The 18,528-nt window shown below is 42.0% G+C and overlaps 1 protein-coding gene across 4 annotated transcripts; it reads right to left on the bottom strand.

Moving 5' to 3' along the window:
• Nucleotides 1-18,476, bottom strand: elavl1a (ELAV like RNA binding protein 1a). 4 transcript variants are annotated; one of them, XM_036596272.1, is made up of 7 exons: nucleotides 18,365-18,476; nucleotides 15,234-15,293; nucleotides 7,983-8,160; nucleotides 5,540-5,643; nucleotides 4,880-5,033; nucleotides 3,791-4,016; nucleotides 1-3,087 (listed from the first exon to the last, which is right to left on the bottom strand). In XM_036596272.1, exons 2-7 carry the CDS (start codon nucleotides 15,267-15,269, stop codon nucleotides 2,763-2,765), a joined length of 1,023 nt encoding a protein of 340 aa, XP_036452165.1. In that variant the 5' UTR covers nucleotides 15,270-15,293; nucleotides 18,365-18,476; the 3' UTR covers nucleotides 1-2,762. The 4 variants fall into 4 exon arrangements, with proteins under 4 accessions (XP_036452165.1, XP_036452164.1, XP_036452167.1 ...); XM_036596271.1 differs by having other exon boundaries at nucleotides 15,234-15,463; nucleotides 18,365-18,460; XM_036596274.1 differs by lacking the exon at nucleotides 15,234-15,293 and having other exon boundaries at nucleotides 18,365-18,473.
• Between the last annotated feature and the right edge of the window lie 52 nt (nucleotides 18,477-18,528).

Genomic DNA, 18,528 nt, shown 5'->3' with positions numbered 1-18,528 from the left:
GAACCATATACAACACACACTCCATCAATCTGAAGAACCATTTTACTATGACTGTTTATGGTTCTATACAGAACCATTGTCTTTACTAAAGAACACGTTTTATAAGGGTTTAATACAGGAGCTGTTCACGTTAGCCAACCTGGCTGAGGGTGTAGCTAACGTTCAGAGTTTTACACAGCTAATGCTTGATGGTTTAGCTAACCTCATCACCAAAACCCTCAATCTTCTCAATGAGCGATTTACGTAATCTAGCACTGCTGGGCAAACACGGAACCCCAACCTTAACTGTGCTATTCTGAATTAGCCATATAAATCAGCTGACGTGGTTGGGGCTTTAGCTTCCCTTTCCCCCTCTAATCCTGACCCTTTCAGTCTGAAGGAGTGCTTTACACTGCTCTAACCTTATTCCCGGGACTTTTATTTTGGAGGTGAGATTTACACTAACAGGGTTTGGGGTGTAAAGTTAGTAAACTTTAACGCTGACCTTTCATTCTAAATGAGCGATTCACACTAGCTAATGTTGCTGAGGGTGCGGCTGACCTTGTGCCTAATCAAGATTTTAGCCAATTTCTTCTTAATTAGCGATCTACTCTTGCTAACAGGGTTGAGGGGTAACATTACCTCTAAACCAAACCGTAACTCTTTTATTCTGAAGTAGAAATTTACACTAGCTAACCTAACTGGGGCTGTAAACTTAGCAATTCACACTAGCTAATGTTGCGGCTAACCTTATCTCTAATCATGATTTTAGCCATTTTATTCTGAATTAGCGATCTACTCTTGCTAACAGGGTTGAGAGTCGTAACATTACCTCTAAACCAAACCATAACCCTTATTCTGCATTAGCGATTTACACTAGCTAACATAGTTGGGAGTCTAACGTTCCTGAACTTTAACCCTAACCCTTTATTTTTAATTAGCGATTCATGCTAGCTAATGTTGCTGAGGGTGTAGCTAAACCTATCCCTAATCCTGATCTCAGCAATTTTGTTCTGAATTAGCGATTTACTGTTGCTAACAGGGTTGAGAGTCGCTAACCCGAACTTTATCCCTGTTATTCTCAATGTGAGATTTAAGCTAGCTGGTTGTTTGAGTAGCTAATGCTAATCGTAACTCTGAATCAGCGATTTACACCAGCTAGCTTTGCTGTGGGTGTAGCTGACCTTACCTTAACCCAACCCTGGACCTCTTTACTGTGAAGGAGCGATCCTGCCAGCATGATTGAGGGTGTAGCTAACGTTAACGTTAACCATGAGGGATTTACTGTAGCTAACATAGCGGGGGGGTGTAGCGTTAGCGAACTAAACCATAACCCTTCATTCTGAATTAGCATTAGCTAAAGAGGCTGGGGAACCAGCTAACGTGGCTGAGGAAATAAACCCACAATGGTTTTATCTACACAACGTTACTGTGAGCTACTTTACCACCACTCCAGTTCGCCAGCTAACTTCGGTAGTTCGCTACGCAGTTCGTGAACGTTCTCGCTGAGGCTTCGTCTTCATGCTGCCCGAAACGGCCGAATGAGCTTTATTTTTAGTGTGTGTCGTTTATCTGTTACTCAGACTAACCAAACCAGGCATGGACCTCCTTCCGGTCCTAAAACTCCTAAGAATGGAAAATGAATTAAAAACGAAATCATAAAACCAACTCTATAATGAAAAAAACCAAACAAAACAAAACTTTCAGCAAAACAAAATAAAATTTAATGATCGTGGATGCCAAGTGAAACAATCAAAACAATCAAAACAAAGGAAACACCAAAGCAAAGAACAAAAATCAATGAAAGAAAGGAAGAAAAAAAAGACAAAATCACAAGGCAGTCTTCAGAAGCATATGGATTAGTACAAACAGCCAAGTTTTATCTATCCACCCTAAACTGCACGGAAAAGAAAAAAAACAAAAAGGGAAAAAAAGAACAAAGTAAATAAATGTTTGCTTCTAAAGAAAAACAAAAAAAATTAAAGAAATAAATCAAACCTTACAGAAGAAACTGCTGATGCTGAAATGTAAATAATCTGAACACAGAAATATCGTCAGTACCGGCTAATTAGAAAAACGCTTCGCTTTTTTCGGGGGGGCCACACTGACCAGAGTGGCCCACTCGTCTCTCTTTAGGGGGGATTAAACCTTCTCTTTGGTCCTTTTCAGTCTTTTTCAGAGGGTCCCTTTCAGACAAATCACAGAGTATTAAACAGGTTCCCCTCACTCAACACACTCTTCAACGCTGTTTACAGACACTCTGCTTTTTCTGCCGCGACGGCCTCAGAAAACTGCAGTCCGGTCATAAACACACCCAAAAACAATGGACAAGTGCTCCAGGGGTCAGACGGGGTCAGACGGGGTCAGACGGGGTTCGAGGAACAGAGGGTGAAAAAATAAGGCAACTTAAATATCGAATACTGTGCGAAGACTGTAATGTGTGTCTATATGGGGAGCTGAACAGCGTCAGTCTGACCGCGCTTACAGCACAGAGACCAGCATCTCACACAATAGCTTTAGCATCAAATGCAGATCTGGTGTAAATGTGTTTTCAGATGCTCCCCGAAATATCTAGAACATTTACAGCACAGTTTGAATTAAATCAAAGAAAAGAAAAGAAAAAGGTTCTCTGTCCAACAGGACGCTAGTGACGCCGCGTGTGAAGTGGAAACGTTTAGCGTAAAGTGGATTAAACTACAAAAATAACAGTATTTAGCTCTCAGACCTGCGCCGCCCCCTTCGGTCACGGTACAGACTCGGAGCTCTGGCCGTTCTAGCCCGCTCTACTTGTGCGTCTTGCTGGTTTTGAAGGAGACCTGCAGGATTTTGTCGCCGAGGCGGTAGCCGTTCAGGCTTGCGATGGCCATGGCCGCCTCCTCGTAGTTCGTCATGGTGACGAAGCCGAAGCCTTTGCACTTGTTGGTGTTGAAGTCGCGGATGACCTTGACGTTGGTGACGGCACCGAAGGGCCCGAACATCTGCCACAGGATGCCCTCGTCCGTGTCCTGGCTCAGGTTGTAGATGAAGATGCACCAGCCGGACGTGGAGCTGCCCGCCACGTTCACGCCAGACACGCTGCTCATGTGGTCCACGCCCATCGGGGAAAACCTGAAGGGGGCGACAGAGTGCAGTCAAAAACCGACTCGCAAACAGGAGAACAGGCAATGTTAACGGTACAATAAAATAACTCGTCTACACCGCAAACAACAGAGACTAATTATCGAGAACGTTATTTCTCCATCAAGCGTTCTCTCAGGATCCATGTATCCAGTAATCCATGTTTTGTGTTTTATTCATTAAATGACGCTGTTCTGCTCCTAAATCCAGTATCAGCAGGAAAGGCATGAATTTTGAACAGCTGCTACTTCAGTACACTAGGAGGCGCTGTGTGTCTCTTACTTTCTAGATGAGGAAGGAAGGTAAAGAAGTTTATGCTGTGGCTAAGCAAAGTTAGCTACAGTTAGCAGAGTTAGCTGCTCTCCATTAGCAGAGTTAGCTGGAGTTAACTATTTTCGGTTATTTCCAGTTAGTCTGGGTGATTCATGGACATGAAACCAAAACAGAAGTGAACCTTTACTCTCAGTTACTGAGTTAATGCTCTGGTGTGATATTTCTGTAAGTTACTCCAGAACAAGCCGTTTGTTTCCTTCAGTGTTTGATCTGCTGTTCAGAAACTTCTGATACTGAAAACTATCAGCACTGAACAATAATGAGAGTCAGACTGATCAGATTTGTAGTCGTAGTGTTCATTAAGCAGCCTCAGTGAATCAGAGCTGAGCTCCTGGGCAGGTGTGGTGCAGGTGTGCTGTACCTGAACCTCTGGGCCTGGTGGTGGACCGGCCCCCCGAAGCGGCGGGACTGGGCGTGGTAGATCTGGGAGATGATCTGGGTGCCCTTCACCTGGTTGGGGTTTGCTGCGAACTTGACCGTGATGGGCTCCGTGGCTCCCGGGGGCTTCTGTCCATTCAGGTCTTTGATGGCGTCCTCAGCCTCCGTGCGCTTGTCGAAGCGGATGAACGCCACGCCTCGAGACAGTCCTGACACGAGGAAGAACCTCACATTAAACCACCAAACAGCCCTCAGATTTTAAAGAGACAGGTCAGAAAAACAATCCAGCTCAGTCTAATCCATCACAACTGATCAGCCAGGACACATTCGCCTCTTTAGACTTAGCGCTGGAGCTAATGTAGCTAACATAACTGAAGCCTATAGCCCACCGATTAGCATCACGGCTAAATCATCAGCCACTCGCATCAATATTCAGACCAACGTACTTCAGTCAATTAAGTGTGTTGTAGAGTCAGAAACCACATAATCAGGTCTGTTAGAGACTACTTAAAGGGGAACGCCACCCAAATTTTAAAATTTCTGGCACAATTACATGGCTCAGAGTGGTTTGGTGTGAAACGCTCTGTTCTACATAAACTTACAGAGTCAGAACTGTTCACAGTGGTGGTGATAGGAACCAGACGTCCACCTCTAAAAGCTCCCTCACAGAAAGTTCCTACATGAAATGGTTATGAATTCACTGCCTGATGACTGAGACACTGTTTTATGATAGTTTAGAGAACTTAAACTCCATTCATGGTGGAGGGATACATGCAGGGCGCTGTGAGGCAAAATAGTCCCCAAAGAAAACTTATTATTTCAGATTTTCCACTATTTTCCATCATCAACATTCCATATAAACTCAGAAGACTCGTGTAGGTTCACTGGTGGTTCTGGATAGTAAATAAAATGTCTATATTTGTGTTGTAGTCATGGCGACCCCTGGTTCCTATCACCACCACTGTAAAGACATCTGAACCATTTCATACCAAACCACTCTGAATCACTCTGATTACATCTCAACCACTGAGCTACGGGGGAATTTTGGGAAAATTGGTGGAATTCCGGTCACCTGTGGCCTTATCGACGAGCACGCGTGAGTTGATGATCCGGCCGTAACGTGTAAACATGTCCTCCACATCCTTCTGCGTCATGGTCTTAGGCAGCCCGCTAATATACAGGTTAGCATCCTTAATGGAGTCAGAACTGGGCCTGGCGTAGGAAACCTGCAGGGAAGAACATCATTTAGAAGAGAAAAAAAAAACCTGAAAAATAAATAAAAGCCAGTTAAATATGAAAAAACAACCTAAATCTGATCAGAAATGAAGACAGGAGCCTAAATGCATTACAAATAAAATATACAGGGCGAATTTCTGAGCACCAAACTCAATTTAATCTAATAAATCTACAAATAATACATTTAAACACAAAATAAATCCCAATTAAAGTAGTTATTGAAAAAGATCTGCTGCCCAAACTCAGAAAATTTATACATTAATTAAAACAAAACACCAGGATAAAGAAATAAAACAGTAAGTAAATGTGGCTGCTCTGTTTTGGGGGCTTTAACATTTATAAAACTTAAAGTTTTCACTTTAAAGTGAAGCAAAACAAATGCAGATAAAGCCAGAGAGTGTTAAAAAGGCCACATCCTGTAAACTAGAAGCTCTTAAGATGATACACAAGTGCAGAGAAAATGGCACTGTACACAGGAACACCTCGGTGACGTTACCTTGATAGTTTTAGACTGTAGCCTCAGGCCATTGAGTGTACTGATTGCTCTTTCTGCATCACTAGGGTTAAGATAGTTAACAAATCCGTACCCTAAACTGTGGCCTAGAGAAAAAAAAAAGGAAAACAATAAAATAAAAACAAAAAAAGAAACTTGCAACGTTCCAAATACAAAGAAAAAACAAAAACAAACAAACAAACAAACAAACAAACATTTGAATAGCAGAAAGTCAAACAAACAAATGAAGTTCAGCTAAGAACGTTGAAAGTTGAGAGTGAAAAAAATCATTAATTGTAACCCTTAAAAACCCTTAAATCCCACAGTTCAGTGAAGCGGAGGCTGAGAGTAGTCATGGGCGGTACAGCGGCCCAAATACTGAGTACAGAATCTTTATAAACTGGATCGGATCGTCAGTGTAGCGGCAACAGCTGCGCCCAGAGAAACATCTGTACGGTTTAATAGACACTGACAGCTCAAATACATTACAGGGACCGAATGCATGCGGCTCTTTTACTGTCCTGTTGTGGCTCCACAGCTGAATCAGATTAGTAGGTAAAAATAAAATAATCCTCCTTTACAGTAAAATAAAGCTCTGCTGATCGTTCAACACAGTTTAACAGTAAATGGTCTTAAACTCTGGAGTTAATGTAGAACTGCTAATTCACCCTTTAAGCCTGAAGATCAGCGCAGACTGCTGGTCACCATAGCAACACAGACAACAGTCTCGCCTAGTTAGTAGCTAACGAAACGGCAAAGAGAGAGATTTAAGATGAACATTGATAATTTGGAGATGAATGGACTTATTAGTGTTTAGAATCACTCCAGCTGGTTTCCTGATACGTTTAACCTGCAACGAGAAACTGAAACACTAAAAAGTCGCGAGGCTGAAGTTTCTCATTCACCAGGTTCTTGTTCAAATTCTCCCGTTCCACCTTAAATGGTGCAGCAGTTACATTCTGGAACCTTATGCACCATTTAAGGTGTAACAGAAAATTTGAACGCCACCTATTTTCTAAAATTCCTGCATAATTAAACAGTTAAGATGTAATCAGAGTGGTTCAGAGCTGTTCAGAGTGGTTCAGAGTGGTTTGGTGTGAAACTTACCGAGTCAGAACTATTCACAGTGGTGGTGATAGGAACCAGACGTCCACCTCTAAAAGCTCCCTCACAGAAAGTTACTACATGAAATGGTTAAGAATTCACTGCCTGATGACTGAGACACTGTTTTATGATAGTTTTGTGATACAGTTTTGGCTTAAAATGTATTTAAACCTATTTATTTTAATCAGATCAAGGCAGAGGGATGCATTAAGGGAGTTGGATGGCAAAATAATTAATAGTTACTATACTTTAAGCTTTTACATTATTTAACCATCATCAACATAATATATAAACAAACTCAGAAGACTCGTGTAGGTTCACTGGTGGTTCTGGATAGTAAATAAAATGTCTATATCTGTGTTGTAGTCATGGCGACCCCTGGTTCCTATCACCACCACTGTAAAGACATCTGAACCACTTCACACCAAACCACTGAGTCACCCTGTTCACACCTCACACACTGAATTATGGGGGGAATTTTGAAAAACTGGTGGATGTCTCCTTTAAGGTGGAACAAAAAATGTAAACAAAAAGCTGGTGAATAAATAGCCGAATTCAGCTTTGCAGACAGGAAAGGACATTTAGCAGCATTTTTGTCGTGTCAGAAAGCAATAAGGCTCCTCTACATACTGACGAGTTTGGTTCTTAATGTTTTCTACAATATAAATATTTCAGGTTTACTTACGTTTTTTTAAAGCACACACAAACCCTGATATATACCAGAGGTGCTGATAATTAATACAAACGTTTGGCTGTACCGCCCACTACTACACCACGTTTACTAAGTCAAATTAAGAGAATAAACAAATTCGGCAGCATCAGCGTTTCCTTCTTTTTTTTGGAGGCCTAATCTCAAACTAGAGTGGATGGAGTATTTTAATCCCACAAAACCGATGGTGAACACATCAAATTTGAACCAAAACGCAGGATAAAGGTGATAAAACACAATTTCTCTCCATCATCTGCGAGCAAAATCATCTCAAAACTAGTCAATACGTCTAATCTTTCTCCTCTGACATATAAAACATAAGACTATTCAAGCTTATTTCTAAAGCACTTTCGACCAAATAAAAGTTCTAATTGGCAGATAATTGTATTTCTTGAAGTAATAATAACTTAATTGCTACATTAATGAGCCTCATTACCTGCCAGTGGTCACTTCATGTGACTAAAGTCTTAAAATAAGCAGAAAAGGTTGAGAAACATCTTCTAATGATCTCACAGTGAGAATTATTAGCTATACTGACTACATTCAAGAGGGTCTCACTCGCCAGGACGTGGTTTTCTGAGCGTTTAAGCGGCCGAGACTCGGCGCTCGAGTCCGTTAGTGGCGAATACTTACCTGCTACTTTGTCGCGGATGAGCTTTGCTGACTCCACCTCGCCGATGCTGCTGAAGAGGCTGTGCAGCTCATCCTGGCTCATGTTCTGGGGTAAGTAATTTACTATAAGGTTGGTTTTAGAGTCTTTCGGCTCGTCCACCATGTGATCTTCGTAACCGTTCGACATGTCATAGACCTCCTGAAAGGGTCGGAGAGAAAAACATGTTAGCATTAATGCTAATGGGTCTGAAACGGACACAAAAACACACACAGAGCAAAAACTAGTATCTATTTCCATATATATATATATATTTTTATATATAGACTATGTACGGTACAGTCAAGTGAAAATTATCTTAATTCTAGTTGATCCAATATTTCTCATTTTGAGATGGCTGTGCTCTTATTTTAAGACCATTTAGATAATTTCTAGATGTTTTCAACCTGTTTTAAGTACTTTTTTCAAGAAAGATTCTCACTATACTGGCAATACAGTAAGATAATTCTACTTAATAAAATCAGTTAAAACAAGCAGAAATGTTTGGTAATAAATTAAATGATCTTAAAATAAGCTTCCAACAATCTGAACATGATAAATATTAGATTTATTGACTAAACTTAAGATTAACATTACAAGATTTTTCTACCTGCATTTATATATTCTTGTTTGATGTAAGTCATTAAATCCAGTGAAAGTCTCTTATTCCATTGGGCAGATTGTTTTACTTGTTTCGAGACATGTACAGATAATTTCTTTACTCCAAGAAATGAGGTTTAAATTGTCTGCCACTGAAACGAGACTCTCTTAAGGTAAAATTATGTAAAACAAGTAAAAATATCTAGAAATAAGTTAAATAATCTTAATATTCCTACAACAATTTCATGATAAGAAATAGAAATGTTGACTAGTTTAACATGTTTTCACTTGCTAAGATACCGTTTTGTGCAGTCTGGTGGGATTTGTGCACATTTCAGAACTACAGCAGGGTTTTATCAGAGAAAACACACAACATTCCTCAACATTGGTGTTTAGGAGTGAAACATCTCTAAACCTCATACAGACGGGCCTTCAGAACAGGTTTAGACTGGTTATCTTGATAAATTACGTGACGATACACGTTTCTGAGTTGGTGATGTGCGAGTCTGTGTGACATACAGGCTAACAACTCAGTACAACATGATTTTATCGTTTAAAACGACCGCAAAAACATTTACGCTCATATTTGTGAGATGTTTTTTACACTACGAGGGGCTGATCGTGAGCGCGCTGTTAAGGACGAGAATGGAAAGTCAGTTTTAGCGCTAACTAAGCCGACAGCACTGCTCTGAAATATGAAGAAAGTGGGTAAAAAAAAAAACATTTATCTATTTAATTCTGTGTAAATCTGCCTTATCACTCGTTCTAATGTGTTAATGCCAGAAGAACCCTTTTATATATGTCCTTTTTGAAACCTACAGCATGTTCTCCATCAACCTGGAGAATCATTTCACCATGCAGAGAACCATTTAATCATGCAAGGGGTTCTCTGTGTGTTCATGGTGCTATATTGATTGTGCGTGAGGCTCCAGTCCTCGTGGGCCAAAACTCTGCAGACTTCAGCACATTAAACACACCTGATTCAGCTCATCAGCTAATTAGCAAGACCTTCATTAACTGAATTCAGAGCGACAGATGAGGATAAACTGTCTAGTTCCAACCATAATCTGCCACAACTGCTCCAGCTAATCAACGTCTGCAGTAGTTCTTGATTGGCTAGATCAGATGCGTCACTGTTAGGTAACGGGAGGCGCAGCTCGTTACATGCAAGTTGAATCTAAGCTCTGCAGCAAATCGGGCCTCTAGAAAGAAGGTTGGTGACCACTGGAGTAGCGTATACTGGTCAGTGACTCAATCCGAACGGACTCCTCCAACAACCAATGAAAACTGAAGTGTGTCAAATAAGAAGACAGCAAAAGAAACGCCGAAGAGAGACTTAAATAGATATATATATATATATATATATATATATATATATATATATATATATATATATATATATATATAAAAACCTGAGAGACCACTACAAACTCGAACAAGTCCTCTGAACAGTAAAACATGGTGTTCCACAGAGCTCTGTTTTAGGGCCCCTACAGTTCTACTTTTATTTACAGCCCACAGCAAACCACCACTGGGAAGTCTTTTAGTCTAGGCTAAGCCTTAATCTGGCAGCTCTGTTTGGGTCTGTAGCTGCTTGCTAAGATAACGTTCAGATCCAAACAGGTTTAATTCCTCCCTCTGGTCCCTTCAGCGCCAGCGGCTCCACTTCACTCCCTCAGATTTGAGTCATTGTCATCTAAACTTGTGTTGGTGCTTTGGTTAAGAGCCAGAAACCAACATGTTCTGTTCTGAGCAGAGATATTAGCATGTTAGCTAAGCTAATGCTAACCAGCTCCTCTCTTCAGGTTAGCAGCACTGTTTAACATTTAGCAGCTGTTAGCCAGATGGCTAGCATTTATTGAACGATGGCTCATAAATCGTGCACTGCGTTCATTTATCTGGTGACTGTTTACTCAAAATAAACTGTTTGATCATTTTCGATTATGAACTATCGTGGGCTGAGACGGCAAAAAGCGCCATTAACGCTTTTTTGTCAAAACACTTCTTTTTATGACTTCCTGTCTGTTTGACCCCACCCCCCCAAGCTCCTTGAAATTGGCTAATGTGTTCTGAACATAAGGTCAGGAGTTAAAGCTCACCTTCAACCTCTCTGCAACAGCCCATAATACTGCCTACATCTGCTGTGTAGCTCAGTAAAACTGGAGTAATTCATATTTGTGATATTTCCATGTTTTACAGAGGCGCCGCTGATCCAAACCAACTCCTATCTACCCAAATTCATGTGTGGGAGATTAAATGTTTGCTTTTTAGATCAGAAAACTAACTGCAAGTGAGGAAATTAAAATGCTCAAATATTATATGGTTCCAAAAATGTTTACATTTCCAGATCTGAACATGTACACAAGATAAACTAACATACACAGCTACAAATTATACACAAAAACAAACACAGACCAAAACAAAACCCCACACATAAGGCTAAGGGCTAATTCTATGGAAAACAACTATTAATCCGGTAAAAGCTAATAGTGCTAACATGCTAATCCTCCTTTCATCCTCTGTCCATCCTGAGGTGATACAGTCCAACAGGGCTGGACAATACGATGATATTTATCATTATCGTGATAAATTATTTTTTACAGTGCGTCTCTGAGCGTATTGTGTACATCGTCAGTACCTAAAAACACAAACCACTGGATTTTTTTAATGTGGCTGTACTTTGATGAACCATTCCAGTTCATCAGCTGTCAGAAAAGCACTGACGTCATGAAAATCACACATCACACAGCTCTACAGTCTCTAGAACAGAACATACACAAATACTAACGTGTGCTCAAAGAATATAGAAAAATAAGACCTGCTCCAAAAATAGACACTTAGAGATGGATCTTTGTAAAGAACACAGTTCTATATAGAACCATGAACACTCAAAAGAACCTTCACATGATTGAAGGGTTCTGTCCATCATGAAATGGTTCGTCAGATTGATGGAGAACGTGCTGTGTGTGTTTCCATTTAGCACCAAAAAGGGTTTTTCTATTGTTACAAGCTTGACACTATAACAATAGAACCCTTTTTGGTGCTACATAGACCCTTTTCAAAAAGGTTCTATACAGAACCATCTACAGCACATTCTCCATCAATTTGAAGAAGAATATAAATGATGCAAATAACATTTAACCATGCAAGTGTTCATGGTTCTACATAGAACCATTTTCTTTACTAAAGAACCCTTGGAGAACCATAATTTTTAAGAGTGAACAACATCCCATTTCTATACAGCTCCTTAGGAATGTGAGGTCAGGTTCAGATCTCGGTTGAGCGTTCTGGGGTCTGAAAGTGGCCCATTCAGGCCAGAAGAGAGGCCTTATTGTGTTCTCTAGAGGCAGAGACTCTCAGCACCGGAACAAACGGCAATTATCAGAACCTCTGAGAGGTGGAGATCAAATCCGCCCAGCGTGGAACCCAATCTGACCTGATCTGCTCAGACAATCCTGCTATAACATCCTTACATACGTTACAACGGCCACCCAGTACAAGTTACTCCCTTTATCACACGGGAGCCTCGACAAGTCACAGCATAAAGCACTTTTACGAGTCACGGTACGGCTCGACTCGCTTTTGGTACCAGCTACTTCGTTTTCCTCACCTCCTTAACATAGCTGGTCGTCATAGCGACGCCACATGAAACTGCCGTGATGTGAAAAATAAATGTTGCTCAGAAGAGGCAGAAAGACAAAAACAGGAGAGTTTGAGAAAAATTACATCAGAGTTCTCAGACGACGAGGCGGTTCTGGTGCTCAAAGGCGACGCGAGAGGCTCCACTACCCTGGTAGCTAACGTTAGCGTATGTGTTTAGTGATTCTCTTCGACCAATCAGCAGCCTGCAGCGTTTTTACGTCACCTTTTGGTATCAGCTCAGTTTGCCTGGAACCTTGACACAGCACCGGGTACTAGGTACTAGCATGAAAAAACAAAACAAAAAAAAAAGGAGCAAGTGAGTCGAGTCGAGTCGAGCTGGCAGTGGCAGAACAGAAAACCCATCTCAGGTCCTCCTGAAATCGCTGGTCTGGGTTTTGCTTCCAGAACTCTGCGGTCCACTCCCGGCGCCGCGTTCGGGGCTATGTGGTTCATTCTGCAACGTGACGGCTTCGACTTCAAGCTCCGTGATTCTGCATACCTCCAGCAGAGGAGTGGCGTATGGAATTGCGCAGTCGATCCACAATGTTGTGAGTGAAACCAGCGATAACGAGCTCCTCCCCTAAACGAGCCCAGAATCGGTTCTGGCTGCGGACTCAGGTATTCAGGACGAGCATGAAAACACCTTAAATCTAATATCAGATGTCTGAGTGTTGAGTGAGAGTCCTTTTCAGTTCCTCAAAGAATCTGCAGACACACCTCCAAAGTTCAGTCTTAGAAGCTGGTTGATCATTTTCTGAAGTAATCAAACACATTCAGTGGTGTTGAGGTCTGGACTCTGGGGTGGTCAGTCCATTGTTCAGCTTCTTTATTTGTGTCCATCTCCTTTTCTCAGTGAGGTTCTTCTTGTCAGCTACACATCCTTTCAGACCCACAGCGCTGAGTCGTCTTCTCACAGTGGAAGGATGGACAGAAACACCTGTGGATGTTTTCAGATCTGAAGCAGCTTGATTTTCTCCTCTCTCTCAGAGATGAAAGCTTTAAGTGCTGTTTATCTGATGGGGCAGTTTTGGGGTCTAACAGCTCTTCCAGGTGGTTGTTAGGAGCCACATTTTCTCTGGAGCTTCACTTTGACTTTCTCCTTCTTTATACATGTCGATTATCTTTAATCTAACCTCACAAATATCTTCTGAAAAATCTACTGCCTGTACACACTTAAACATGGTTCTCCAAGGGTTCTTTAGTAAGAAAAATGGTTCTAAATAGGGTTCTTTGCATGGTGAAACGATTCTGTGGACAGATGCAGAACCTGCTGAAGATGGTTCTATAACACAAACTTTTTGAAAAGGCTTCTTCTATAATTACAAGCTTGACACTGTAACAGCAGAACCCTTTTATTAATCTGAAGAACGCTTTAATTGTGCAGATGGTTCTTTGAGTGTTCATGGTTCTACATAGGACCATTTTCTTTACTAAAGAACCCTTGAAGGGTGTACTGAAAGGCAGTTTTGTCTATATGTTCTACACACTACAGTACGAACATCTTCACACAGCTGAGCGCAGACTGGAGCATTAATGATGCACCAGCTCCAGCTATGAGGAAATAAGCTCCGCCCACTGGGGCCTTATTTACATACCATTTGCAAATGCCTTATTTATTGTCATACTTGGCGTGCAGGATCAGGAGATACAGGACATCATGAACAATGAACAAATCCACCCGGAACGCTGCATGACGGGTAAACGCAGATCTGACATAACCGTCAATCATTAACCCGATTAAATTAATTCAGGTTCAGATTCATTAGTTCAGGTTTGAGTGATATAAACTGAGATGTTCTGATGTGTTTACTGGACTCCAGAAGAGCAGACTGTGTAGGAGACTCTGGGTTTCTGCACTAAAATACCTACAATTAATTTATCTTTACTGTATTTGAGGACCGTACAGTGTCACAGTTCCCTGTACTGCGACTGCGCATCGGTTCAGTCCCGATTTCTTTAGTTTAGAGATGTTTGTTAGACGTGATCCCTACATCAAAAACAGCTCCCAACGATGAACGCTGAACTGTGTTCATTATTAAACTCACTGTTTTCTATTTTTTGCTCTCGCTGCTGAAAATATTATCATTAATGATTCTGATTATCAGCATTTCTTCAGGTTGTTAAAGGGGAATTCCACCGACTTCCCAAAATTTTTACATAATTCAGTGGCTGAAATGTAAAGAAAGTTTTTGATGATGGAAAAAAGTGGAAAATCTGAAATAATACGTTTCTTTAGGAACTATTTTGCCTCACAGCGCCCTGCATGTATCCCTCCCTTTTAGAGCCTGTAAAAAAATAGCATCTTATCAAAAGAAATTATCTTAAATCTGATTGTTGTGGCTAATATTCCTCATTTGGAGATGGTTGTAGGAATATTATGGTCATTTAATCTGTTTCCAGACGTTTGTTCCTTGTTTTAGTAACTTTACTGAGTGAAACTGTCTCTGTATTGGCAGATAATTCTGCTTGTTGTAACTGAGATCACTTCACTGAATAAAAGAACCTGAAACAAGAACAGAACATCTAGAAATACGTTAAATATTTTTAATATTCATACAATCATCTCTAAATAAGAAATATCACACATTTAGACTGGATTTAAGATTTAATATCACTCACTGATAAAAATACAAAATCTTCTCAAAACTATCCTAAAACAGTGTCTCAGTCATCAGGCAGTGAATTCATAACCATTTACTGTAGGAACTTTCTGTGAGGGAGCTTTTAGAGGTGGACGTCTGGTTCCTATCACCACCACTGTGACCAGTTCTGACTCAGTAAGTTTATCTAGAACAGAGCGTTTCACACCAAACCACTCTGAACCACTCTGCTTACATCTTAACCAGTTAATTATGCAGGAATTTTGGGAAATGGGTGTAGTTCCCCTCTCTATGATGAAGCTGGCCTACAGCGAAGCGGTCAGGGAAATCTGCGTGTACGCAGGTGTGTACAGGTGCAGCACTGGGTCCCTAGTAGACACAAGTTCTACTCACTTTTAAGCATCTAATGTGTCCCCTTCTGATTGCCATGAAGAGCCGTCACAGATCCCGACTCTGAAGATACCGAAAACAAAATAAGGTAATAAAAATACACGCTGATTTAAAAAAAAACAAAAGAGGGAGGCAGGGAAGGCAAACAGGCAGGTTTTGGGGTTCAAAGTAAAGTGAATTAAATAAACTGAACGAAAACAAATGAGAAAAGATGAGCCGCCTTCTGATTTTACCTGTGGAAAGAACATAACAGCCGTCAGCCGGTCAGACTGGGACAGTCTCAGCGTGTATTTTTAACACCTCACTTTGACTGCGCTAGCATTCATACAGCCTCTATGAGCTCTAATAGACTCTACACCTAAACCTACACTGACACAGAGGGGCCTCCCTGCACATACGCATGATTAATATGCATTACACGCTTATACGACTCTGCCTGCATATACAGCGACACTAAGTCATACAGTGTATTAAAATAACAATGTCTAAATTTACTGCCACCTGTGATCTAAACACTGTATTGATCATAAGAGAATACGCCACAGAAACCATCGTTAGGATACGATGAATGAGAGAACAGACTTTTAGAACGTTCTTCATATTTCCTAATGGGTCCAAGGTCACATTTAACGAGCTACGTCATTAGAGCCGTGTGGGGGCTGGGCAATGTGATCATATCACAGATCAATAATCAGTATTGTGATACAATACGGCACAATATGCTTTTGAAGCACATCATAGATCTCGTCAGTACATACAGAACCCCTGAACGGCATGCTCTACTGTAAAGAGAACACAATTAGAACCGTTTAATGAGATTTAGTGCATCGCAGCGCGTGGAACGTTAAAAAAAAATCACTGTATTTGTAATTTTTAATATCTTTTCAAAATATGGCACTATTGGCTCTTTTTTATACTGCGATGCATACTGCCATATCACATACCCCCCCACCACCACCCCACCACCCTACCACCCTCATGTGCAGTGAATTAAGACCGAACATCGGTGTGCTCATGGCTAGAACCAGAACTACGACTAAGTTAGTTAGGGCTGAAAGACTAATCGTTTTTATATCCAAATCACAATTTAAGAACGGTGCAATTTTCAAATCGCAAAAGCCGCAATTTTTGTTTAAATAGCCTATATGGTTATTAGTTCTTCAAGATTCTTAAAAAAATGGTTCTTTAGTAAAGACAGTCATTCTATATAGAACCATGAACACTCAACAACCCATTTGCGTGCTTAAACGGTGAAATCATCCTTCAGATTGATAGCACCAAATATATATAGCACCAAAAAGGGTTCTGCTATTGTTATGATGCCAAGATTGTAACAGTAAAAGAACACTTTGGTGCTATATAGAACCCTTTTTAAAAACTGCTACGTAGAACCATATACAACACATTCTCCACAAATCTAAAGAACTATTTGACCATGCAGAGAACCGTTTAAGCATGCAAATGGGTTGTTAAGTGTTCATGGTTCTATATAGAACCATTCTCTTTAGTAGAGAACCCTTGAACACCTTTTATTTAAGCGTGTATATTAGGAAAAGCGTTGTTTTAAGACGGGAAATTGAAATACCTACAGAAAACTTAGACCAATCAGAGGCAACCAAACCTCCATGTGTTGTGACATCACAACCACAACTTACTGGCAGTCTGGCTCGCTGCGTTCAGGGGTCGAGCCCAAGCCAGAAAGGGTGGATATTCTGGTCTTCTTGGCCAAAATAAACCAGGCCTGATTCTCAATTTATAAAAAATTGCAATTTTAGTCACAGACGCAGTATCAGCCTGAAAAACCGCGATTAGATATTCTCCCCAAATCGTTCAGCCCTAAAGTTATTTAGCTAATGTCACCAGAGACCAGCTGCTGTGTTTACCAGCTAGTCAACGCACTGGCAAAGCGTTCTCTGTCTAGAACGTGAGCACTCTACACTCGCTGATCCTTCTAATTTCACTGCACAAGTGTGCTTAGCCAGGCTCGGAGGTCTGGACACAAACACGAGCACACTAGCACTGTTCTATCAGATGTGTACGTGTGCTAGAACTAGAACACTTAGCTAGTGTGTGCTCACATTCTAGAATTAGAACAACAAAGCCTGGATAAATGTACACTCAAGCTATGAAGCTAGAAGGACTAACCAGTGAGTGCTCACGTTCTAGACTCAGAATGCCTAATTAGTGTGTATGTACATGCTAACTGGACAAAGCCTGTGTTCTGGAACCAGGACGCCAAGCTAGTGCATACTCATGTGCTACATCCAGGATGCTTGGCTAGTGTGCACTCGTGTTCTAACTAGGCAATGTGTTCCGGAACTAGAACTCCTAGCTAGTGCACACTCGCGTTCCACAGCCAGAATGCTCAGCTAGTGTGCACTCGCATGCTGACTAGCTAGAGAGCTTGGCTGATTTAGAGTGCGCTTGTATTCTGGTACTAGAATGCCTTAAAAGTGTGCACTCATGTTCTAGAACTAGAACACTCAGCTAGTGTGTACTCACGTTTTAACCAAAGTGCTTAGCTAGCACGCACTCAGGTTCTACCTACAAAGCTTAGCTAGTGCGTTCAGCAGCTGTGTGTTTCGGCTGGTGTGTACTCGCGCCCCCGCAGCAGAATGCTTAGCTAGTGTACTCTCGGGTTCTAACTAGAACGCTAGGTTAGTTCCCACAGTTCCGGCCTCCCACCGAACGTAGATGAACGCTTGGCCAGCGCGCACTGGAGCCCGAGTCCAGTGGGCGGTCAGTGCTCTCCACACGGTTAAAGCGCTCTGGGTCAGCTGGAACTCCAGTGTGATTATTGGGACGCAGCCACTCCTCCGTGTCGGTGTAACATCGCCTTGCCGACACTCGGAGCTGCGCTGCGCTCGCATTTAGCCTAGCGGAGCTAACCCGCGGCTCCCCGGCCGCTCAGCGCTCTGACCCGCAGACCGCGGTGCTGATTTTCGGGGCGATCCGCCGCCCCGCGGCCCGTTTTCCCGCTGCGTTCAAACTCGAGCGCGCTGCCTGCGGCCTGGCTAACATCGCGGGCCTCCGCCGCATGGCATTCGCTCGGCGGCGCCCGATTCGAGCGAACTCGCGGAAAAGCCGTGTTAACCGGAGACCGGGAGGGCGGGGGGGTGGGGTGAGCAGCTTACCAGGTTCTCCGCCGCTCCGCTGGGTTCCCCGCACGCGCCGATGAGGTTTTTATTCGCAGTGAGGAGCTCCGCACCCGCCGAGCCGCACGAGGAGAGCCGAGGAAGAACGCGGTGCCACGCCCACCTATGCACTAACCCCGCCCACGCGCGGATGATTCGACGCT

Source organism: Colossoma macropomum, unplaced genomic scaffold (assembly GCF_904425465.1).
Source record: "Colossoma macropomum unplaced genomic scaffold, Colossoma_macropomum, whole genome shotgun sequence".
NCBI lineage: Eukaryota > Metazoa > Chordata > Actinopteri > Characiformes > Serrasalmidae > Colossoma > Colossoma macropomum.
Note: the sequence above shows the minus strand (reverse complement) of the source record. Positions and strands in the feature narration are given on the sequence as shown.

Bases quoted from the DNA above. Each gene is read 5' to 3' on its own strand.
- elavl1a (XM_036596272.1), bottom strand. From the start codon at position 15,269: ATGGCAATCAGAAGGGGACACATTAGATGCTTAAAA. The intron at 8,161-15,233 runs GTGAGTAGAACT...CGACCCTTTCAG, and splicing joins GACACATTAGATGCTTAAAA to GAGGTCTATGACATGTCGAA. The intron at 5,034-5,539 runs GTAACGTCACCG...TCTTCCCTGCAG, and splicing joins TACAGTCTAAAACTATCAAG to GTTTCCTACGCCAGGCCCAG.